General features: G+C 43.1%; 1 protein-coding gene across 5 annotated transcripts in view; it reads right to left on the bottom strand.

The window, feature by feature from the left end:
* Window positions 1-26,178, bottom strand: part of ARL13B (ADP ribosylation factor like GTPase 13B) — a 78,467-nt gene that overhangs the window by 12,638 nt on the left and 39,651 nt on the right. For all 5 annotated transcript variants that reach the window (XM_054046061.1, XM_054046068.1, XM_054046054.1 and 2 more), the window contains exons 5-8: window positions 14,376-14,481; window positions 9,195-9,397; window positions 6,091-6,205; window positions 12-243 (exon numbers count right to left, since the gene is read on the bottom strand). In XM_054046061.1, coding sequence (XP_053902036.1) covers window positions 12-243; window positions 6,091-6,205; window positions 9,195-9,397; window positions 14,376-14,481 — 656 coding nt within the window. The remainder of the gene's footprint in view (window positions 1-11; window positions 244-6,090; window positions 6,206-9,194; window positions 9,398-14,375; window positions 14,482-26,178) is intronic.

Below are 26,178 nucleotides of genomic sequence, written 5' to 3'. Positions count from 1 at the left end.
GGAGTTATCACCTGAATCAAGGCATTCTGAGCTTTGTTGGTCACCCTCTTCTTCATGTTCCAATTGCTGTGCGAGTGCAGATTTGTATGTTTCTATAAGTCTATAATCATTTGTTTTTTGGCTACAGCTGCTGGTCAGGCTCTGTGTGTCCATTTGTTCCTGCTCTCCTCTAGGTTTCAAGGCAATGGCATCCTTTTCAATCTCCATCCTCTGCCTCTTCTCTTGTTCAATTCTTTTTTCATTCTAGCAAAAGTAGAACAAGATGTCATTTTAACAATATTGAGTGTCAGAGACTGCTCTAAAAAGATAGGAAGAGCATCCTAAACACAAGGGGGTAGACTCTGATAGACCATTTTTAAAAAAAATTCTCATGTGTAGCGTAATTAACAAGTTTCAAGAATATGCAAATGAGGAAATAAAATCCCAAGTTTCACAAGATGCTGCTCAAGATTTAACCTAGAAAAATGAACAACTAAAAGCTCTAGAAGTGATGTTTAGACTTCTGAGTGGTAACCAGTTTAGGGAGGAATGGCCGCACACAGCTTCATGGCCTAAATGCATTTTTGTTCTTTTTACTTTTTTAAAATGCCATGCGAGAAAAAGATACAAGTATAAACAGTGTCAATACCCCGAGCAAGAGAATTAAAAACTTTTACTAACTCCTTCAATTTCTATTCGTTTATTTTGTTTAGAAAAACACACAAGTTTTGAAATACCTTGCAAATCAACATTTTGTCTTGGTGGAACACTGATTACGTAATGCAGACTTGATAGAGTATCTGTTCTACAAGTTCCACATAATGAGCAGCTCTGCAGCACTTGTAGCATTCTCCTTCTCCCCCCGCCCCACAGATGTGCATTACTGTAAAATCCTGTGAAATCTGTCATTGTGCACATAGCTGACTTTACATGATATGATCGTGTGGATGCTCGTCCTGGAGAGTAGGACCAAGCCTTGACTATTTACATTTATTGGAGCTCACTATTTTTTCTATAAGCACAATATCTTAAATCAAACAAAAGACAAATATGGTACACTAAATATGAATCTGATGACTATTTGAATTAAAAGGAAGTGTCTGAAGAAAAATTTATACAGTTTTCATGTTCCATAACTAACACACCAGTCCAATAGCTCTAAACCAATTGAAAATACTGTATTATGCCGCAAGTCTGTATGGCTAAGTAAGGCAGGGGGACCCTATATGACTGGTGACATGGTTGAAACAGCTCCCGTAAAGCCAAAATAAAACCTCACTTTTGCAACAAAAATTAAGAGTGAATGAAGCTGATTCCAATTAAATGGGTAACCGAAAATGGCTTCCTCTGAACATTGCAACAGTTTATTCTGAAAATTCTGCAGTAAATTGCATGGCAAACAAAACATTTTTCTTAAATTGGTACTAAGATATTTCTTTATTGTTAGATTACTGATACAACTTCACAGCACACAAAAAACAGTTACTAACCTTTCGTAACTGTTTTTCTCCAAGATGTGTTGCTTGTGTGCATTCCATGTTAGGTGCGCGCGCACTGCATGCACCAATGCCTGAGATTTTTCCCCTCAGTGGTATCCATTGGGTTGGCTCTAGCACCTTCTGGAGCTACACACTTACGTGTTGTTATAAGGGGTGCCGCCTGCCACGCACCCTCTCAGTTCCTTCTTGCTAGTTAACTCCAACAGAAAGCAATAGAAAAGGATAGGAGGGTGGGTCATGGAATGGACATGAACAACCCATCTCAAAGAACAACAGTAACTAGTAACCGCTTTTTCTTCTTCGAGTGCCTGCTCATGCCCATTCCATGTTAGGTGATTCACAAGCAGTACCCCAGGAGGCGGGCTCAGAGCTTATGGACACACTCTTCTGTAACTGCCGTCATCTTGGGCCTGCTGGGTAATGATGTAGTGGGATGCGAAGGTATGCACCAATGACCAGGTTGCGGCTCTACAGATGTCCTGAATTTGGACCTGCGTGAGACACGCTGCTGATGAAGCCTGGGCTTGTGTGGAGTGAGCGGTTAAGATGGATGGAAGCAGGACATTCGCCTGCTCATAGCAAGCCCAAATACAGGCAGTTATCCAGGACAAGATCCTCTGGGCAGACACAGGAAGCCCTCTCATCCTTTCTGCTATTGCTACGAAGAGTTGCGTGGACTTGCGGAAGGGTTTTGTCCTTCTCAATATAAAAAGCAAGGGCATGCCTAACGTCCAAGTGAAGCCGCCGTTCCTCAGAGTTCTTGTGATGTTTCTGGAAGAGACTGGTAGGAAAATGGCTTGCTTGCTATGGAATTGTGACACCACCTTTGGTAGGAAGGCCAGATTGGGGCACAGTTGGACCATGTCCTTAAAGAACACAGTGTAAGGCAGTTCTGACATAAGGGCCTTGATTTCAGAGATCCTTCTTGCTGAGGTGATCACCACTAGGAAGGCAACCCTCCAAGAGAGAAGTAGAAGGGGGCACGATGCTAATGGCTTAAAGGGGGGAACCTGTGAGTCTTGACAGAACCAGGTTTAAGTTCCATGGGGGGGTCGGCTCACGGACCTGAGGAGAGAGCCTCTCCTGCCCCTTGAGAAACCATATTGTCATCTCCTGGGAGAACACTGACCGGCTGTTCACTGGAGGGTGGAGTGCTGAGATGGCTGCTAAGTGTACCTTGATAGACATGAGAGCCAGACCCTGCTGCTTTAAGTGGAGCAAATAAACCAAGATAGATTGGAGGGAAGATTGAGATGGAGAGAACGCATTGAGAAGCCCAAATTGAGAAATGCTTCCACTTGCCCAGGTAGGTAGCCCTGATGGAAGGCTTTCTATTACCTAGAAAGATCTGCTGGACCTGTTCCGAGCAAGCCTGTTCTTCTGGGTTCAGCCATGCAGCATCCATGCAGTTGGGTGCAAGGAGGCGAGATTTGGGGAAGCAACCAGCTACGGTCTTGTGAAATTAGGTCTGGATCGAGTGGGAGCGAGATTGGGGTTGCTAACGACAGGTCCAGCAGCGTGCCAAATCAGTGTTGATATGACCATGCCAGGGCTATCAGAAAAACCTTCACCTTGTCCTGTTTGATTTTTAGGAAGACCTCGTGAACCAAGGGGATCGGAGGAAAGGCATAGAATAGGAGATCTGTCCATGGGTGGAGGAAAGCATCGGAGAGGGAGCCTGCGCTGTGCCCACGCAGCAAACCTCCAGGTGAAAGGAACACTTGTGGTGAGAGGAAAAGGAACTGTTGAGGTGATCCGCCAATACATTCTGGGCTCCCGGGAGATGTGACACCTCAAGATGAACGGAGTGCTTTACACAGAAGTCCCACAGATGGATGGCCTCGTGACATGGGGCCAAAGATCAAGCCCCACCCTGCTTGTTGATGTAAAACATGGCCACAGTACTGTCTGTCAGGACTTGCACCACCTCGCCTGAGATCTGGGGAAGGAACACGTGGCATACTAAGTGTACCACCCTAAGCTTCCTGACATTTATGTGCAGAGAGAGTTCTTCTTGGGACCAGAGGCCCTGAGTTCTGAGTTTGGCGCCTCACCCTAAGTCTGACACATCCAAGATTAAAGTACATGCCGCCATGTGCCTCAACAGCTTGAAGCAAACCTGAGCTGTTGTGATTGGGTAGACCTTGACATTGGATATCAGGTCTGACCTGGGCTTGAATTAGGCCTCCGGCAGAAAGGCCTTGGATTAGGTTGAGTCTAGCACTGCCACAATAAATTTTATTCTCTGAACTGAGGAAAGAGTTGACTTCTGCTCGTTTATCAGCAGACCCAGTGCTCGGAAGGTGGCTTGGACCATGCTGATACTATTCTGTATTTAAGCCTTCTAACAACCTTTGCTCAGCCAGTCAAGGTACGGGTAGAGCTGGACGCCTCGCTGTCTGAGGAAGGCTGCTATTATCGCCATACATTTCATGAAAACTCAGGGGGCTGTCAATAGGCCAAAGGGAAGAGCGGTGAATTGGTAGTGGTGTTGACCCATTATAAAACTGAGAAATCTTCTGTGGCCACAGAAGACAGAAATGTGAAAGTATGCATCCTTTAAGTCAAGGGTTGCGTACCAGTCTCCTGGATCCAGGGAGGGAATGATGGAAGCCAGGGAGACCATGTGGAACCTCAGTTTCTGTTGAGGTGATGCAGGTCCAAGATAGGCCAGAGGCCCCCTTTGGCCTTTGGGATTAGAAAATACCAGGAGTAAAACCCCTTCCCTCTCAAGTCTTGTGGAACCTCCTCCACAACCCCCATCCATAGGACAGACTGAACCTCCTGGACGAGGAGTTGCTCATGAGATGGGTGCCTGAAAAACGACGGGAGTGGGGGGGTGGGAGTGAGAGGTGGATAAAAACTCATGGGTACGTCTGCCTGTCCCTGTACTCAGGGCCCAACGGACTGATATTATGTCTGACCATGCAGGGCTGAATAGGGACAGACAGTCCAAAACCAAAAGGGGAGTCAGATCTGAAACGGTGACTGGCACAGTACCCTCAGGCACACCTTCAAAAAGCCTGCTTAGGCCCCCAGGATATCAATGGCTGTGTGATGTCTCTGAGCTGCTCGAATTTCGAGACCCAGGGTCTCGGGACAGCCTCGTGTGGGGAGGATGAGGAGGTGGCTTGCACCAGAGGGGCTCTTTCCTCTTCCTCAACTATGTTCACCTGAGCCAACATTGGTACAGGGGTCGGTATCGGAGTCGGGGTCCTGTGCCGAGTGGGAAGGAGCAGTAGCCTTAGGAACGATGGGAAGTAAGACCTGGTAATGGGGAAAACCCTCAGGGATTCCAGTAAGGCCATGGCATAGGCCAGTGGCCCATTGGCCAGGTGCTGGCAGGGGGACTGGCACTGAAGTCCAGTGGCAGATAGGCTGGGTTCTAGTGATGGGCTTTAGGTTGCACATAAGGTGGTCTTGACACCAGGATCAGGGACGGCTTGCCCTTAGAAGGTGCCAGGGGGCCAAGTGCCGGGAAGAATCCTGACGCTCTTTGTTCCTTCCTACTTCCAGTCACTGGAACTGACAGATGTCCCACTGGAGTTGGAGGAACTGGGAGAGAAAGCAGGTCCCTAGCTGCTCGGAGTCTATGGATCCGTCAGACCACTGGTACCACGGTGGCTTCCAGGTGTCAGTGGAGGGTCCCGCACTGGACTCAATGTTCTAGGTGGAGTTGACGGTGCCATCGCAGGCCCGGGAGAGGAAGAGTAACCCGGCACGGGTCTCACTGTGCTGCTTTCTCTCCGCTGGTCTTTTTTCTGCACCGGTGAGCACTCTCTATCAGTGCATTGCTTTTTCTGCTTCTTCCTTGGCACTGGGCATGGTGAACAGTGCTGGGAAGAGCTCCGTGCCAGAGTGCTTCGCACTGATGCCAATGTGTTCGGTGCCGAATCCATGAGGGCGACTTCCATGTGGATAGCCTTCAGCCTAATGTGTCTGTCTTTTTTAGTGCAGGGTCTGAAGTCCTGACAGATCTGGCATTTGTCCTTCAAGTGAGTTTCCCCTAAGCGCTTCAAGCAGCTGGAGAGAGGGTCACTCACAGGCATAGGTTTGCCACAGGAAATACAAGGCTTGAAGCCTGGGCACCAGGGCATGCCCAGCCCCTGGAGCGAAGGAGTCCCTCGATGACAGGAACTATCTATTTACATTATGTACACTAACACTAATGATGAAAACTATATACACTGAACTATGATAACTAAGAATGAAGTTAGAGTCCAAAAACCACTGAGAAGAAAGCCTTGCCGGAGCAAGAGGGGTCGTTCCAGCAACCGTCATGGGCGGTAAGAAGGAAATGAGAGGGTACGTGGCTGGCAATGCCCCTTATATCGATGCATAAGCACGCAGCTCCAGAGGGTGCTAGAGCCGGCCCGACGGATACCACTGAGGGAAAAATCTCCAGCAACAGTGCGTGTGGCGTTCACACACGTAACATGGAATGGACATGAACACTCAAAGAAGAAATCAAGATTCTCAAGATGAAAGCTATCACAATGTGTATGCAACTTTATAGATGAACAAAACTCTCAAGAGCCCAGATTTTTATCATTGCTCAGACACCTCAGTAAACTGTAGGTCCAATATGATTGACATTTTTAAATACTCGTACCTCAGTGATTACAGTAGATATTGGCTGGAAGGGGTTGCTAGAAATTGGCTCAGAGTCAACCTCCTTAGGTACACCTCTTCCTTCAAATTCAGTTTCTTTTCTTTCCCTTTGTTCTCTATTTTTTTGTTAAAAAACAGAAGAATCTTGAAGCAATAGAATCAGAAATATTAGAACACTTATTAGGTCATCTAATTCATCCCCCAACTCATGCTAGACTGTCTTTTTACAGAATGTCTGTGTTTTGAATACTGTACTCCAAAATGATAAAGTTCTGAGCTAACCTAAAAAAGAAAGATTGATTTTATTGAGTTAGTTTTCAATAATATAGCTCTAAATGGCCTGGGGCCAGGCTACCTGAAACTGCCTCCCTCCTCACAACATGCTGCCACAGTTATGATCAGCAGAGCTACTGCTGATAGATTCCCCTCTACAAGCTACAGACCGGGCTGCTAGCAGGATGTTCTGAATAAGGGCTCTGGAATGTCCTCTGATCCCTGCTGTGCTTTAGCCCAGATTTGTCCATTTTTACTGCATCCTTTCTGCAGGGCCCACTTGTTTCCCCTGGCCTTTGACATGAGTTCAGGAAGAACAAGGTATTGGCCAATACATTGGGGTGCTATCTGTATTTAGAGCAGCTGCTTGGCAGAAGCGGCCTGTACTACATTAAATCCTTACAATTTATCTAGCACTGCTTTTCCTTGGATTTCCTAAATACTAAAGTAAATGGGGGACTGCTTCTGATAGCTCAGCATTGGTATTACAGCACTACATTTCATAGAAGTCCTTCATGGTTAATTCTAACTGGCTAATTAAAGCCTTGCATGGGCACTTCAGTTTGTTTACTGAGATTTATAATCATTTGAACAGTGCACATCCAATGCAATGCCTGAAAACAGGTGTAGTGCTGATTAAAACTGATGTGAATACATTCTCTGGCTGATGCATTCTGAAGTAACTGCACTTAGAGAGCACTCTTGGGGAAACTGTGTGAATGGAATCACAGTAATCAATCAGGGAAGTTATTAAAGTATAGATTGAAACAGAATTCCACCTGAGTTATTAATACGTACAAATATCTCATGACAAGAGATTTATCTGATGCAAATAGCCAAATGGAAGTACCATGATAGCTGTTAAATCTGAACCCCTCAACTGCTGTCAGAAATAGCAAAGTCTACAAGCTGGGAAGACGGCCTCACCCCCAATGGCACTTCAAGTTTACCAATCCCCCAAAACTTTTAGCCTAATTAAGTCTGAGCCAATTCTATAATACTTCCCAAGGTAAACAAACATGACCAGTAACCATGGGTCAATTAAAAAATGTGGAAGCCATACATCCATTTGAGAATTTCTTCTCAGAACCCATTTCCCCATTACCTCTCCCAGACAGAGCAACTCGACAAAGTCAAAGGCCCAGTCAACACAGAAAACTACACCAATTTAACTAAAGGTGTTTCACACCAGTTTTATGTGACCAATTAATTCAATTTAAGCCTGGCTTATGCTGATTTAGTTTAAATTAATGCATTGCTGATTTAAGATAAATCAATATTACACCAGGGTTAAATCAAAGTAAGTGTGTCCGCACAGAGTTTTGCGCCAGTTTAATTAAAATGAAAAGGCGCTGTACATTGCTGGTGTACATTTTAGGGGCTAGGCGACTGGCAGAGATGGAAGCCATGCCCCTTAGGAGAACCTTTACAGGGATAACCCCAGTTGGGCAATTCACTATTGGTGCCAACACTGGCTGCCAATGATAATAGAGGGCTCTGAAGGGAAATAATAAATCCTTGCATTGCTTCCCCTGCATCTCCTCAAGCCCCACAGTCCTTCCCCTATTGTGTATTTTGGTGGGGGCTTAAATGAGTTCTCAATAAAGCTGCAGCAACTTTGCCAAAAAATTCAGATGTCTCCCTCTATCCTCACTGGTGCCTGCTATTCACAGATTGATTGAAAAGTTTATTTTAATTACATTGCTGCAACTTATGATACGGTAGGCCCAAAAGATCTCCTTGCATCAAGCAACAGAAGCTATTTTGGGTCAGCTTCCAGTCAGGTAACACTAGTGACTCTATGGACTATATCTATTCCATGTCTGCCATTGCCCACTCATCATCTTAGAGAAGATGATCTTAAGGCTGTGTGCCAAGCAATTTCTTTTATGTTTTAACAAAAGAACAACTTGACTATTCCGTTTCAGCTCTTTTCTTATAATATGAAACACCTTTTGTTTTGTAGTGGGTACTCAAGAATTTGAATAAGAAGGGCCATACTGGGTCAGACCAAAAATCCATCTAGCCCAGTATCCTGTCTTCCAACAGTGGCCAATGCCAGGTGCCCCAGAGAGAATGAACAGAGCAGGTAATCATCAAGTGATCCATCCTGTTGCCCATTCACAGCTTCTGGCAAAGAGGTTAGGGACACCATCCCTGCCCATCCTGGCTAATAGCCATTGATGGACCTATCCTCCATGAATTTATCTAGTTCTTTTTTGAACCCTGTTATAGTCTTGGCCTTCACAACATCCTCTGGCAAAGAGTTCCGCAGACTGACAGTGTGTTGTGTGAAGAAATACTTCCTTTTGTTTGTTTTAAACCTGCTGCCTATTAATTTCATATGGTGGCCCCTAGTTCTTGTGTTATGAGAAGGAGTAAAAAATAGTTCGTTATTTACTTTCTCCACACCAGTCATGATTTTATAGACCTCTAGCATATCCCCCCTTAGTCGTCTCTTTTCCAAGCTGAAAAATCCCAGTCTTCTTAATCTCTCCTCATATGGCAGCCGTTCCATACCCCTAACAATTTTTGTTGCCCTTTTCTGAACCCTTTCCAATTACAATATATCTTTTTTAAGATGGGGCAACCACATCTGCACACAGTATTCAAGATGTGGGAGTACCATGGATTTATAGAGAAAAGGTGATATTTTCTGTCTTATCTATCCCTTTCTTAATGATTTCCAACGTTTTGTTCGCTTTTTTGACTGCCGCTGCACATTGAGAGTGGATGTTTTCAGAGAATTATCCACAATGAATCATTAACATGACGGCTTTATTCATGGAACCCCTTCATGTGGAGGAAAGAAAGCCACGGAAGATAGAATACCTTTCTTCTCGTATCTTCCTTACTCGTTCAGCTCGTTCTCGTTTCTCTTGTTCCTCAAATGCTTTTTGCTCTGATGTGTCTTTTTGGACGCGCTCATTTAAGGCATCGAAATCTTTTGCTATAGTACGTAGCAGCCAATACAGACCTTTTCTTATAGATTTGTCAATTTTTTTCCCATAGCCCATGACAGCTGAGCAAGGCTCCTGTAAATTTAATAGAGAAAGTAAAGAGGAAAAAGAATAATTATATCTCAGATCACATTCCTAAATTATAAACAATGAAGTCTTAGTAAATAGTTAGTAAGCATTCAAAATATTGTTACAGCTAAAGCACTACACATTAAAAATATCTTGTAAATTTAAGCAATTTTTTTTCCAACATGTCAATCATAAGTTTATAAACAACTTACAGAAGCAAACAATGTTACCTGCTAAGGACCTACCACACCACAATCCCAGCTTGGCTCTATCAGTACATGCTCCTGCTCTCTAGAGAGCTTTGTGTTCACTTTCCTAGGTGTAAATCAGCATGCGGTTCACCAGTGAAAGCTGCAGCATCTGAAGGTGGAGCCAAATCACTGAGAAGATGAACAGGTAGCACCATCATAGCCTCTGACTTGGTTTCCCTCGTTAGCTGTTTACAGCGCTTTCTGCAGCATGGCAGTAACTAACCAAAGTCTCACAGAGACAATATCTGGATATAGGAAGTGACAGTGTTTTCAAGTTCATAGATACTATAATGATAAATACATTAAATGTAACTGGGGGTTACAAATCACTTGATTGTTGGTAGGATATCTGCAAATTTCATTGAGAGTTTTCTTTAAATCAATTTTTTCTGCATAATAAAATGAATGAGTTTGGAAACTGTCAATACTCTGAGCTAAGAGAAAAACACTGTGCCCCAAGACTAGCATGACTTCTATAAGGGATGAAGATGCTCTTGACTGACAATATCAAGATGCACAGAAGTCAATCATTTCTGTCTAGGAAGTGAAAACGGCTGTAAGTAGTTTATTTTGTAATAAAGACAAATAAGACTTACCGCACTTAGCTTCCATAATACATTCTTTGACTCATGAAGGACCAATACATTCCTTACAAGTACATCAGTGTTCTCAGTCCCTAAATTCCTTTCATCTAACAAGACAAAGCTTAGAGCTCTGTGCATTTTGAGAAAAAAATCTTTGGAAAAGTTTATTGAGAAAGCACTTCTTATTTTCTATCTTGGCACTGCTTATATTAGAAAACTAGGGCATGTCTTTCACAGAAACTTGTGACATACTACTAAAGTTGAGCAAGAGGAAACAAGTTAGCTTCCTGGTTCTGTAAGAGATAATGGGATGCAGGAGGAGACATTTCCTAATAGGAATCCATAATCTTAAATATTTTAGTGAGAGTTTTAAATTGAGAAATTAAGGGCCCGATTTTCAGAAATGCTGAGCACCTCCAGCTCTCGCTGACTTCAGTGAGTGCTATGGGCCCTCGTACTTCTGAAAAAAAAGGCACTATATCGTTTCAGGATATCGTGTCCCCAGCCCCCGCTCTCAGCAGCTCCTGACCATGGTTCTGGGTGGGGGGCACAGACAAGTTCCATTGTGGGTAAGGAGCTAAATTCCCTCTAAGCCGCACAGCCAGCTATCAAGGGCCGCACAGGCGGGGAGAGGAGTCCCTCCTCCAGCCCGGCCCAGCACAGCCCCACTGGAGCTGCCATGGCCAGGGAGAGGCGCCCCTCCCTCGGCCCGGCCCAGCTCAGCCCCACCAGAACTGCCATGGCTGGGGGGAGGTCCCTCTCACCTGGCCCCACACTGCTGCGGCGAGAGAGGGCTGCGGGGAGTCCCCTCTCCCTGCTGCAGCCCCAGGCGGCCTGCATCCCAAACCCCTCATCCCCAGACCCACCCCAGAGCTCGCACGCCCGGCCAGAGGCCTCACCCCCCACACACCGCAACCCTCTGCCCCACCCCCCCACTCCGAACCTCTGGGCCCCACCTCCACCACATATCACCTCCATATTGGTGCACATAACAAAATTCATTCCGCACATGGACGTAAAAAATTAGAGGGAACACTGGTAAGTGTCAGGGATGACAGAAAAAGGTTGGGGACTACGGCTTAGACCACTTTAGAGTATTGAGAAAGAGGTTACAGTACTTTTTCAGATCTTTACAAAACATTTTGTTAATGATTTTAGAGAAAGTGTCCTTGGCATAGGTATTCCTCCAGCAACTGTCTCTAGCATGTGTACAGACTTGTGAACAGTCAGGGCTTGTGCTGTCTTAGAAGTTTCCTAAAGACTCTGTTTTCCTTTGCTTTCTTATGCTCCAAATATAGAGTGCAAACCACCTATATCAGGAGTGGGCAAACTATGGCCTGCGGGATTGCCACCCCCATGGCACTGCGGGCCCCACGCCGCTCCCGGAAGCGGCCAGCACCACGTCCTTGCGGCCCCTGGGGGACGGCACAGAGGGCTCCGTGCACAGCCTTCGCCTGCAGGCACTGCTCCCCGCAGCTCCCATTGGCTGGGAATGGGGAACCATGGCCAATGGGAGCTTCGGGGGAGGTACCTGCAGGTGAGGGCAGCGCATGGAGCCCTCTGTTCCCCCCGCTCCCCACCAGGGGCCGCAGGGACGTGGTGCCTTCCAAGAGCAGTGCGGGGCCAGGGCAGGGAGGGAGCCACTGACACCCCCTGCCCTGAGCCCCCTCTCGCACCCCAACTCCCTGCCCTATGCCCCTTCCTGCACACTGCGCCCCCTCCCACACCCCAACCTCCTGCCCCAGCCCTACATTCATGGCCCAGCATGCAATTTCCCCACCATGATGTGGCCCTCGGGTCAAAAAATTTGACCACCCCGACCTATATAGTAAGATATACCCAGTCCTCCTGCACTACTGTCAAAGTTTTACAAATGAAAAAGCCTGCACCAGACAGAACAGTGAGAGGCTACACTCATTTCATGACTCTGGAGAGCAGTCAAATTGAAACAGGCATTTTACATTTAATCATAGATTTCACAGTCATCACCTCTAACTGAAAGGAGTAAGGAACTAGGATGGACTCCAGATCTGATCCAGTATGGCAAGTCTTACGTTGCTAGGAAACAAAGCTTTTTTATTCAGTCATACACTCTATCCACCCTTTACTGAATAAATTTTGGAGACAGCTTGGTTGTTTGGGAATTATCCCTTGAGTGAGGGGAAAGCCCTTCTGAGCCAAGACAAAATGTCTAGGCTAAGTCTCGGACTTCCTAGAGACAAAGGGAGAAGAAATCCAACTTCTGGTTCTTTAGGATATGTAGTGAGTTCTCTGTATTTGCATGTCCTGCTACATTCGAGTGCAACTGTATTTGGCAAAATTAGTGGGGGTTTTTGTTTGCCTTTCCACTCTTTACTAATTGTTATCAGAATTTTCTCTGGAGAGCATGTCTACACTACAAAATTAAGTCGACTTACGTTAAGTCAAAGTATCACCACTGCAGTAATTAATTTGATATTTAATGTCCAAATTATGCTCCTTCTGATGGCAGTGCACATCCTTACCAGGAGCACTTGCCCCAATTTAACTGACAGTGTGGGGCCTTGTGGAGCACTTGCCGCCCGGGACTGACTGCCTTAGGCCTGTTGCCCAAGCGTTGGCTCTCCTCCCCTAAATCCCTCACCAGGAGGCGGCAACAGGGCTCCAGCTGTCAGCCTCAGGCAGCAATAGGCAATGTAAGCAACAGTGTCTACATGGACACTGCGTCGACTTAACTACATTGACTTAACATTATGCCTCTTGTGGAGATGGAGTTATTAACTCGGTGTAGCAAGCAACTTACATTGGCGGGAGCAACATTTTAGTGTGGATCCTTACAGAGTTAGCTCAATGTAAGCTGCCTTATGTCAACCTAACTCTGTAATGTAGACCAGGCCTTAGATTCTGGAAGAGCATGGCGAAGCTGCCTGCTGTAGATCAAAGCTGAAGCATGGATAGAACTGCTTTGCATGAGAGCACCGAATATATAAGCTAGATAATAAAACTGAAGGATGACAATCTAGAGAGAAAAGTGAATGGGGTGGAAGATCTCATTCTTGGAGAGATTATAGCAGTGCAATGAGTCACTTGGAAATATCTTCCCTACAAATATTTACTTATGTGAAAAAGACTTCACACTATCAAAGCTAGTGTTGCAAAGTTAAATCCTCATTACATCAAGTGATCTTGATGCTAAATCAAAAAAAAAAAATATGCAGTCACGCACTGCAACTTCTTGTAACAATATGTAACTCATTAAGAATCCGACTGCTATTAGCTTTAAAACTAAGTTAATTTTACTTTATAATGCTTTTGTTTCCACTTTAAAACTAATGATACAATTTGGCAATGTAGGTGGGTTGGGGGGGGAAAGAGCAGAAAATCAACTCAACTACAGGTTATCCTACACTGATCAAAAATGGATCACAAAAACATACAACTAGGTAGGCCTACATGGCTCAGGGGATTGGTAGTGGAATTCAAACCCCTTGATGTTTCTGTGTCACACTAGGTAGTGACCAACATTTGCTAGCCCATGTTCAATGGATAACATCTGTTCAGCTTTTGAAGCACTGTTTTGAGAACACACAGTTTGAGCCCCAAAGTGGACACATGGTAAATTTGAGACACTAGTTATGTTTGAGATAGCCAGTTAGCCTTGGCTGTGATCATTTTCTTTGCGAACGCTTCTTTACAGAAAAATTGGACTAAGACCAACCCCGTCCCAAATTTGTTTCACAAAAAGATCCAGTTTGTCAGATGGCAACTCTGTTTAAAGAAGGTTAGGCTAGAGAACAAATATGGGGCCAAAAATCTTGTTTGAAAACTGTGTTTAAAGCCTAATAAGAATCCAAGGTCAGAACCCAGTTTCCTCTTCTGTTTTTAACAAGGTTTGGCTCTAACAATACTGGCTGACCAAACAATCTTTAAACCAAGTTAGCATGAACCATTTTAATATGATTTCAAACTGGTTCAGCAAACACAGCCTGAACCCATGTACAGATGGGGCCCTAGGAAGGATTCCTCCTGGACAAAGGCAGGGTGAGACCTGGAACTGTTTGTACTGCAGACCAACATGCTGTATCTTTGCTGGGATTACAGGACCACATTATCACCTTTCTTAAGCATTACATTTATACAAATAAATTGAGTACAGTAAGATATACTTACAATCTGACACAGACATTTATGCTCATTGACAAGCTTTTCCAGCGATAAGCACTCAATTACATCTGCTTCTGCCAACGCTCCTTCTCGGTCCTGCTTATTTGCCAACCTAAAGAAAAGATGACCAAAAGTGAGAAAGCAAGTAAAGGCACTTATCACTCTGATCCACAATCAGAGTCAAGCAGATTAGAGGCCAGTTCAGAAAACAAACTCCATATATATATTTCAGGCTAATTTAGGATGGATGGGAGGAGGAAAGAGGGAAAGTAGTGAAAACTAGCTTGTTACTCGTCTAAAAATTATAGTTTTTGGTGTCCTTATCTACTCAATAAAAAAGCAACTATTATTCCATACATTTTAAACTTTCAAAGAACTACACTAATATCAATCCACACAATGCACCCATGAGTTAGGTAAGTACATTTTACAAATGGATAAACAGGCTGAGGGATGAAGTGATTTATTCTGAGGGATGAAACGATTTATTCAAGACCACATAGTAAAATCTGTGGTAGTCTCTGTATTAGAGCTCAGGACTCCCTGACTCCTACTCCCATCCTCATTCCTCTAGATCAATGTTAGTCAATCTTTTTGATACTAGAGACTGGCTTGCTGCCTTCCTAAACTGTGTCAGGGAGTTCTCAGGGGGAGGTCTCACAGACTGGTCGTTGTGAAACACTGCTCTAGATCATGCTGCTTCATGCTTGAGACCATCCCAGGTCCTCCTGCACTCCAGTGTTCCACCTACTGAAGAGCCAGGACTTGAAATCTAGATGATTGCAGTCAGTCGGGGATAGCTCCAACTCTTACTCCCTCAGTGGAAGAAAATGAATAGGACTCTAGAGAGTCATAACTATTAATAGGAATTATAGTTGTATTACAGCAGTACCCAGCTACTCTCATCTGGACCGGGGTCCTATTGTGCTAGAAGCTGTACAAAGGAAGGCAGTCCTTTCTCCAAAGAGAGTGTACAATCTTAGTCTCAATCCTGCAGGCTGCTGCACATGGTAAGAACCCTGTGTCTGCATGAAGGTGTTTATAGAATCTGGGGCCCAAAATACATGCGACACCCAGAGTGTATGAGGGGGGGAGGAAGGCATACAATCAAAAGTATACAATTGACAAAGCAACTACTACTCTCGATAAGGTGCCATCAAGTTGGCCATTTTCTTATAGACATTACAGCAAAGGTAGGCCTGCAAGAGAGACAGAGGAGAAGGTATATAGGAATTGTCATACTGGATCAGACATGAGCCATATAATCCAATATCCTGTTTTTAAGAATGGCCAACACTAGATGATGTAGGGAAGATGCAAGAAACCCCGCACTAAGCAGAAGCAAGATAATGAACCACATGTAGGTCTCAGTCTTTTCTCTAATAGAGATTGGCGCTTACAACCTGAAAATGATGTTTTATCTCCATTCTAATTCTCTTTTTGTTACTGTTATAACTCTGAATAATCTTATCTATATAAACATCCACTCCCACTTTGAATCTTGCTCAGTCATTGTCACAGGATATTGTTGCATAGAGTTCAGCAGTCTAATCAGAGGTGTGGAAAAAGTATCTCTTTATAGCAGGTTTGAATTTGCCACCTCTTAGTTTCATCGAAGATCCCTTTGTTCTTATGTTATGAGACAGGGAAAAGACGTACCTCATCTAAGGCCTCAAGGAGGACGTCCTACACATACAGGGCAACAGAGAGGAAGATACAAATATATTTGCATAGGAAGATGATGACCACCGCACTGAAAGACCAAATCCTGTTTGGAAATCACTATTCATACAGCTTTAGTCAAGGCCCCTTTTACAAGCAAAAGCACTTGTAATATTTTCATAAGCAGAACCTTTTGGAAAATATTGCAAAATCTGCTGGAAGACCCTAGAAACCAAGTAACTAACAGACTCTGCATGTCCCAAATTTGGGACACTCTCAGAGGCCAAACACTCTTTTGTAAGTATTTCACTTCTCTTGAAATCGGTTTATGTGACCATAGACAACAAGTATCTGCTTTACCAGCCTATACCTATCATCTTTCTCCAAAAGCTTGGTTTAGTTTTACCCCATTAACCCACCACTTTCTTCCATTAAATGTGCCATCATTCCATGTCAATGCGTGTCCATCTTCCCGATACACTCATTCTAAAGCTTCTTGAAAATTTTAATACTATATAACATGATGTACTTTTCTCAATTCTGCCATAATTGTATCGGAGTGAAAAAGTATGCAAAGAAGCATGCTAGAACATTTACTTTGAGCTTTGCAAATAACCCTAACTTTAAATGTTTCAGAACAAGAATTTATTGAAGAGACCTTTTTCTAAGTACACCTCTACCCCGATATAACGCGACCCAATATAACACTAATTTGAATATAACACGGTAAAGCAGTGCTTGGGGGGGCGGGGCTGCGCACTCCGGCGGATCAAAGCAAGTTCGATATAACGCAGTTTCACCTATAACGCGGTAAGATTTTTTGGCTCCCGAGGACAGCATTATATCGGGGTAGAGGTGTAGTCTTTTTCCAGATCCATAACTAAGATAAACATGTAATCAGCTGTTTGATAATTTTCTGAGGAGCCTGCAGTCACACAAATAGATTATTGCTTACTAAAAAAAAAAAAAAAAAAAAAAGCAAAGATGCAGATGTAATCCAAATTATCTTCTGTAAAAAAACAAACAACACAAGTCACACAAATTCACTGATGGTTTTAAAATTGTAATGTTGGAAGATTTCCTAGGTTATTTAGTGGGACTTTAACGTGTTAAAATGGCAAATCTTTAAAAAAAAAAAAAAAAAACCCACTTTATTTAGCTTTTCTTGAATGCCTCTGGTTCCAAAAGGATTAAACAAATAGTCTGATGACCTCAATACAACGAATAGTTCTCTCAGCAACCATACTGTTATTAAAAGATCGGTGGTAACACAATATGGCATTTTCTCTCCCTCTACCCGTTTTAATTAAAAACTAATAATTCTTGAAACCTTCCACCATGGCAATACTGTTCCTTGGCAAACCTCTTTGAACTGTGAGATTGCTACTGAGCAACGTATTTCCCTGGCGTTATTTTCCTCCTCCTGAAAGTGATGATCTTTCAGTGAGAAAACTGTTACTATCCACTGTGCTTGGATATGATGCAGAACATTTTGGAATACAAGCATAAATCAAAGTAATGTTATTTTGAACTTTCTGTAACTGCTATGATTCTATACTAAATAGAAAATCAGCAACAACAAAGAACACTGCATAGCAGCAAGAGTCTGAAAATTACACTCCCCTTTCCTTAATATATTTAATTAAAAATTAGATTTTGAAATGAGCACCATCAAAACGTCTTTCATAATCCTCTCATTGTGATGAAACTTTTATGTGACTTTTTGAACAAAATCAACAACTGTCATCTCCATAAAGGAAAGACACTACATTTGTTTATTTGTTACATTTGAGGAGCCACACACCATATTAATCTCGTTTTTTCTTCTGGAGTTTGTTATTGTTACTCACCAAAATACTAGCAGTGCCATAGCCTGTGCTGTGGACCCATGTCATTCCTGACTGGCGAAGGCCAGCGCTTAATAACTGGTTCCACTGTTGGCAGACATTGTCAGCACCTCTTTAAGGGCAGGTTGCCAACTTTTGTTAATCTAAGTACCGTATTTTCCGGCGTATAAGACGACTGGGCGTATAAGACGACCCCCAACTTTTCCAGTTAAAATATAGAGTTTGGGATATACTCGCCGTATAAGACTACCCCTCTTCCAACGCACACCAAAAAAAAAAATTAAAAAAACATCAGATTTGATTTCAATATGGTAATTTTAATTCAAATGCTTATGACATGCAGGTACTTAGCAGGAAAACTGTCACTTATAAACATAAGGCTGTTTGTCATCAAACATGTAAACATAAAACAGTGCAAGTGGATTAAACTTTTCCTAATTCACTCTAAAGTTGAAAGGAAGGATAAGACAATAAATCCATGGGAGCTGCCATGCTGTTTGTTTTCTAAGCTGTCAACCAAACTGGAACTGATGATGATAGGAGGAAGATAACAAACAAGAGAGAGAGAGCAAGTGCCAGGCAAGTCCCTGGCGAGTTAGCAACGCCCATCATAACTGCAAGCTATGGTATTTTTACAGGTTTTGCTGGCGTGACAGTTTCCCTTTAAAAGCCTTCAAAATCCTCCTGTTCGTCATCTGATATCATAAGTACATCAATGACATCTTGTGATACATTTGTAAGGCAATCACCGTATGGATCGAATTCCATATCAGATGGTGTGGTCTCAGCTTCGGCTTCCTCTTCATCTTGCCACAAGTAGTCGTCCTCCATACCATCTAATGAATTTGATATGCCACACTTCTTGAAAGACTTGATTACTGTTTCTGCATCAATATCATTCCAGGCTTTTATGACAAACTTGCACAAAACATCCAACTGTGAAGCACGCATGTTTCCTCCTTTTGTGAATGACTTTTCGCCGCTAACCATCCATTCATTCCACTGTTCTTGAATGCGATCTTTAAATGGCTTGTTTAGGCACACATCCAGTGGCTGTACCAACGATGTCAATCCTGCAGGAATAACTGCCGCATCTGTGTTTAGTCTTGCAAGCATTTGCTTGGTGCTGGGAGTTAAATGAGCCCTGAACATATCCCACACCAGTAGACTACATTTTTGAATAAGTCCACCTGGTCGCCTGCTCCATACATTATCAAGCCATAGCTTTACCCCTTCTTCATCCATACAGCCTTTTTCATTCACATGTACAAAACAACCAACAGGGAACTTGAATTTCGGCATTGTTTTTCTTTTAAAAATAATCATTGGTCTCAGTTTGGCGCCATCAGCTGTGCATCCTAGTACCACTGTAAAACTGGACTTCTCATGTCCTGTTTTAATTAAAATTGTTTTTTCACCTTTTTGATGGACAGTTTTATTTCCAACCATATCAAAATTCATTGGAGTTTCATCCAGATTTCCAATATTACTTAACGCATAGCCATGTTTAGTATGCTGTTGTATTACGTATCGATGGAAACTATTTACTTTGCTATCAAGATCTGCAGGTAATTTTGGGGCAATTTTCATCTTTTGCCTCAGTACCATATTATGCCTTCCCATGAATCTAGTACACCAGGATACAGTGGCCTTAAATCTGTTGCTGTGATCTGGGTTAGATTTGGCCCACTGAAGTGCAAACAAATGTATTTTATTTCGTGTCACTACATAACCGTTTTGGTGATGCTCATTCACCATGTCTGCTACATGTTTTTCGAGTTCTGGCCAATGTGGAGTGCCTCTTCTTAATGCACACTTACCCCTTGGCATACTCTTTAATGCTTTTTCATTTGCTTTCCAGTCCCGAACCATCTTTTCTGTTACTCCATATTGTCTTGCAGCAGCGCAGTTATTATGTTCCATGGCAAAGTTTACAACTTTAAGTTTGAAACTGGCTTCATATTTCTTTCTTCTTGCTGGTGGAGCCATGATGGGGTTTTGACTGTTGGACATTTGTATACTGTATGAACAGGTACAGATACTGGTGCGGTACTGTATGTGGTACCCAGTATACAACAACCAGCCAATCACGGCAAGCGATGTACCTTACCAGCGATTGGCTGGTTGTTGTATTCAAAGCCTGCTTGGATTGGTCAGCTCTCCCTACCTGCCCAGCCCTCCCTGTCTCCAAGACTATCAGAGCGGTAGCGCAAACACGCCTCTTTCACCCGTCTGGCCCGCCCTTGTATCCTATTACCTCCTTCTCTGCCTCTCAGATCTCACACATGCGCGCATGCACCGCTTCACTGCAGTCCTCAGGAGCGAGATCTGAGAGGCAGAGAAGGAGGTACGGTAATAGGATACAAGGGCGGGCCAGATGGGTGAAAGAAGCGTGTTTTTCTGGGCACAGCGCCGCTCTCTCTCTTTTTTCCATACCCCGGGCGTCCCGGACGCCTGCAGCTTGCTCCGCCCTTCACTTACACCTTCCCGGTGAGGCGCCCCCTCACCTCGTCATTGGGCGGGGATGCGGCCGCGGCCCTTTTTGAGCTCCCCACACCATATGCGGCGACCGCAGATTCTCCAGTCCGGCTCGGAAGTTTCAGCACCCGCCCTATAAGACGACACCCGGCGTATAAGACGACCCCCGACTTTTGAGAAGATTTTCCTGGGTTAAAAAGTAGTCTTATACGCCAGAAAATACAGTACTCTAAAAAGCTCCCAATACTGAAGTAATGAGCCTTAGTCATTATTTTATTCTCAAAAGAATCCATAACTCACGGAAACTATTAAGGAAGCTGTTGTGTTGTACAACCACTGCTTAAAAAACATCACTTGCCACTGATAATCTAGTAGTTATCTAGTATCTAATCTTCCATTGCTGGCTAATATTATTCAGGTGGTGGTTATGGCAAGAGAACTTCCCCAGTATCTGGTTACCTCATCTCTCCCTGTCAGTCTAGGTACCGAACTATTTATGTTATGCACCAGACAAAATTGGCAGATCACCTGGTGAGGGATTAAGAGCAATACTGCTACTGATAGACTCAGCTGCCTTCAATACCATTAGGGTGTAGCTGGCTTGTTTGCAAACCCCCAGAAAAGACAGATGGGGCTGCAATTTGGCAATTTAATTCCCATCCGCGAAATGCCAGAGGGGGCAGAAAAGCAATAACTTAGAGCTACCAACTGCTCTCACATGTGAATTTCTACAGGGCTCCATCTTGCTCCGACATCTTGTTCAACTGGTACATAGAGCCAATAATGTTTTCAGCACGCTCAATGACCCCCAGCTCTATTCCTCTCTTATCCAATCTAGCCAGTGCTATTAAATGCCTTGCTCAAGATTTGGTAGAGACTGGGAAATGAACGAGGAGCTAAAGCTAAATCCAAGAGAAAACTGAGATGATGCTGGAAGGTTGGGGAAGGTAACCAGGAAATAAGGTGACAATTACAAATGCTTCCTTAATTGAGGGTGTACATCTACAATTTGTTAAAAGAATTCAGTCTGGAAGTACTGCTGGATCCACAGCATCTCAAATCCATGCCTGGGCCAGAAATTGTGATATGTTTAGACACACATCTTGCTGCTATGGTTCACCCATTGTCACTTTGAGATTAGATTCCTGCAGTGTGCTCTTGATTACTGCATCTTAATTCAAAGTGAACTGAACCTGATACAGAATGTGACAGACCTCTTGGGCTATAGCTACATTACAAGGCTTTTAGCGATATGGTGTTTGTTGGCAGGAAAGAGCTCTCCTGACGACAAAAAACTTCCACCCTTCACAAGTGGCAGCCGCTTTGTCAGCTAGAGAGCGCTTCTGCTGACAAAGCGCTGTTCACACCGGCGCTTTTCATCGGTAAAACTTTTGTTCAGGGGGGCGGGGGGGGAGAGGTGTTTTTTTAACATCCCTGAACGACAAAAGTTTTGCCGAGGAAGTGCCAGTGTAGACAAACCCTTGGTGAGCATGCACCATGTCGTATGACACCTGTGCTCTATGATTTGCACTTGTTTCCAGGTGGAGTTTTACCATGACACCCTAAATGACAGACCAATTCTCTCCTCTTGACACACTATTCTAATTGCAGTTAGTGTAGGCATTCAGACAGGATCCCACTGAAAGAAAGGAAACTGTTGGCTGGGTATGTATTCTCCATAAGCAGCCCTCAGCTCTCTTTCCTTTCCTCCAAAATAACCCAAATCTGTTGGCTTTCAGAGCATGAAACTTTCAGATACACAAACTTTTGTGATGCGATAAGGACCATTTCTACCCAGGGTCGGGGAGGGAATACTTGCATAATTGCATTTCTTAGTGGTCATTTCTAAATATTGAATGGCTACTCCTTTTTCTGTCATAGGTGTCTAGAGACCTTTCATTATACATCTAACATCTTTAAAATGTTAAATTTTAAATTGGGTTTCCTGTTAATTTTTTCCTTCATTGTGACTGAACATTCGTTTGCTCATAAACAATGGGATAAAGAAATCTCCTCGTAAAGATGAGTGTCCATATCTTAGACAGAGATTAAGAAAAATATTTAAAGGAACACTAAGCTTCCAATGAAAAAAGTTTTTAAACAAATCAACATTCCTCTGACATGCTTGAAACACAGCAGCATTAAAAACCTAAAAAGTTCAACTGACTTGGCTTTCATTGTCCAAGTGCAAGAAGCATAAAAGAAGGTAAACAAAGAGCGTAAATGGTGACACGGAACATTAAGTGCATAGGTACAACAATGCTTACAGCATATGATTTTTAAGTTGAAAGTGTCCCCTTTAAATTAAGACTTTTTTAAATTATGTGAAAGTCACACACTCACTTATTGAATTCTGTCTTAGCCCAGGTCTACACTACAAAAGGTTTTTCAGTATAGCACTATACAGCAAACCCTCCTAGCATAGATGCAACTTATACCAACACCAGCATGCCTTTGCTGGTTTGGCAAACAAAACGAGCTCTACTTGCACATGCACATTTATGCCAGTATAACTGCATCTACACTAGGGATTTTGCCAGTATAAAAAAAGCTACACACACACAAAACAAATCACAGCCCCCTGACATTAGTGTACTAGCACAGTGTTTAGTATAATGTGATGCTTTCTCAGGACACCCAGGACAGAGTCACCTTGTTATCCCTTACTCATGAAAGTGTCTTTCTTGTGGTAGCGGATTGCCAGCACCTGAACTCCAATTGCCTTTAAGATAAGGTGGGTGAAGTAATATCTTTTATTGGACCAACAATAAGTAGTAAAAGACATTACCCTCACCCATCTTGTCTCTCTAACCACTCTCCTCCGGACTCTGCCACTTTGCAGGTTAACAATAGGTGCACCCCACCCCTGAATTCCCTGGAAGACTGTTCCCTGTAGTGTCTAGCCCCTCTGACTGGAACTCACATTACCAGGTTCACTACTCCAAAGGGAATAGCATACATACAAAAGCTTGTTTGATTTAACTGAGTATCAGCTCTAATGTAACACAGAACTTTAATCAATTTATAGCAAAAACAAATAAGTTTATTAACAAAGTTTAAGATTTAAGAGACAGTGAGCAAGGCTAATAAGAGGAACAGGTTACAAATAAAACCAAAGTAGAACATGCTTTCCAGAGACTAAAACTCAGCTTAGGCTGCAATCCTTGTCTGAAGCAGTCTTATCTCACCTAAGCCTTTTCTGCAGTGTTTCAACCCAGGTTGCTTGAGATCCTGTTTTCATGGATGTAATTGCACCGCCCAGTTACTCACACAAGTGCCAGATAAAAGAAGAGTCCTGGTTCCTTCCTTTTATAACCCCAAAGTCCACTGTTTTTGTCCCCAGAGTCAGGGTGACTCCTTGTGGTTTCCTTCCTGGGGTGCTGGCTCCAAAGTGTCTCCCATACTCTGGTTTGTTTCACAAAAGATTCTCCACAGACCTGTTTTTCCTGTTGACTTTCATATGTAAATAGGGCTCTCTGTGTTGACCTTACAATGTTTAATTTACACTGGAAACAGGGATAGTTAAATATACATGCTTTGGTCTGGCAGAAGACCTGTTTGTCAACTCTCCCTTCTTTTAGACTTTTAAAACATTAGGTCAGTATACATACCCACAGTTCCTTATATACTGTCAGTACATTTCACCATATTACTGACCAGCATGTCCTCGGCTTTCAATTGCTACCTCACATGATATTCTTTACAGATAAATACACTGGACCCTCGCTAGAATGGATCCATGCGCAGTCCCGCGTTAACGCGGTCACCGTGTTACCATGGATTCCAGTGAAGGTAATTAAATTTGGGATCCATGCGCGGTCCCGCGGTATAAGCGAATTCGCACTATATAGACGCGCGTTCTAGTGAGGGTCCGCTGTACTATGAAAGCAGTGTGTTGGCATAGTGAGTGTGTCAGGGCTGTTACAGAACAATGAACCCTTTGCCAGTTGGCACTGAGGGATTCTTGGGGCCACATATAGACATGACCTTAAAACTATACTGTAAACTATTCAGTGTATCACCCAGCACAAGAGACCCCATGATCCATAACTCCAAAGCATTACCATATGTACAGGCTAGGAACTAAACTAAACTAAACTTTTGCCTAGCCACTGTAGCTCAAGATGTATTTGCACACATGGCTTCTAAACAAGATAGTGTATGGGGCATTTTGCACAATTTAAAACAGATATTCTTCAACTGAATGTAAACTGGAGATTGGGGAGTATGGGGGGAAGAGGGCAGCATGTGAGAATGACAATCTTGTGAGTGCCACCATGGGTATGGTAAATAGCTACTATACAACACTATGCTGTCCAAAAAGCTGGCAGGAGATGATCTGGTTGCAGGACACCATGTAGGGTATTTAGAAAACAGAGGAAGAACTAGGAATGTAAACATTCTTTATATACTAATAGAGAAATAAAATTCTAACTTCAGTGTTAAAGTAGGTCCTGTCTTCATTGACAACCCCTTGAGGAGAATTTAAAACAGGGGTAGGCAACCTATGGCACGCGTGCCGAAGGCGGCACATGATCTGTGTTTCAGTGGCACTCACACTGCCTGGGTCCTGGCGGCTCTGCATTTTAATTTAATTTTAAATGAAGCTTCTTAAACATTTTAAAAACCTTATTTAATTTACATACAACAATAGTTTAGTTATATATTATAGACTTATAGAAAGAGACCTTCTAAAAACATTAAAATGTATTACTGACACACGAAACCTTAAATTAGGGTGAATAAATGAAGACTCGGCACACCACTTCTGAAAGGTTGCCGACCCCTGATCTAAAAGGTAGCTTCGCAGAAATACTATACTTAAGTGCAGTCCAGTCAACCAAGGACATCAAATATGAAGAGAAACTTCTTTTCCCCACACACACTGACTTAAGCCTAGCCATGACAACTAAAGAGAAGGAGATTGCTGAGGACAAGATTTTTTAAAAATGAGTGCCTAAGATTAGGCTTCTACATCTGTCATTTTGCACCTAAACATGTGGTCTGGTTTTCAAAAATGTTGGCCACCCAGCATTTCCCAGTGCACTTCACTAGGAGCTGCTGGATGCTCTGAACTTTTGTAAACCAGGCCACTGATTCAGGTGCCTAATAGACAGGGGACCCTAACCTTAGGAATTCTCACTATTTCCCACCTCTTTTCCCACCTCTGCAGCATGGGGAGCAGGTCACTTGTTTTGATCAAGTGAGATATACCCACATAATACTTTCCCCATCATTACAAGGGCCTTGAGCACTGATGCATCTCAGCACCTCCACCTATTCTCGGCCTCTGGAACACTTTGCATCACACTGCAATACTTTGGTCTAATTTGGGTTGTTGGGTTTAGTGTGTGGCTGCTGAGTGGTGTTGGTGACCTGTGACATAGAAGAAGTCAGACTAGATGATCTGATGGTTCCTTCTGGCCTTAAACTTTGAATATTTGGAAAAGGATTGAGGCTTCTATACCTGGCATAAGTAACAATTACATAAGAAATCAAATAACGAACTACTTATATCTGTTGGATAAGGTAAAGAGCCAGAGAAGAGGATACAACTGGTGAAGAGAACTGATTAAGATGATACAACCTACGTATGCTTGGAGGGATTAGATTTTTACTGGTAAATGTTGGCAAATATAGATTTCATCATACACAAAAAGATGAAAAAATACTTCCATTGATGATCATCAAAACTTACAGATGGGCAAAGAAAGAAAAATGCTGTTTGAGAACTTAGCTTGATTGAAGTATATTTATTTTGTACACTATGACATGTGATGCTGACAATGTGTGTTTTAAATGGGTATAAGCTTTAACTTTTT

The sequence above is a fragment of the Malaclemys terrapin genome, chromosome 1, assembly GCF_027887155.1.
Source record: "Malaclemys terrapin pileata isolate rMalTer1 chromosome 1, rMalTer1.hap1, whole genome shotgun sequence".
Taxonomy (NCBI): Eukaryota; Metazoa; Chordata; order Testudines; family Emydidae; genus Malaclemys; species Malaclemys terrapin.
The sequence above is the reverse complement of the archived record's forward strand: the minus strand, read 5'-3'. Positions and strand labels throughout refer to the sequence as shown.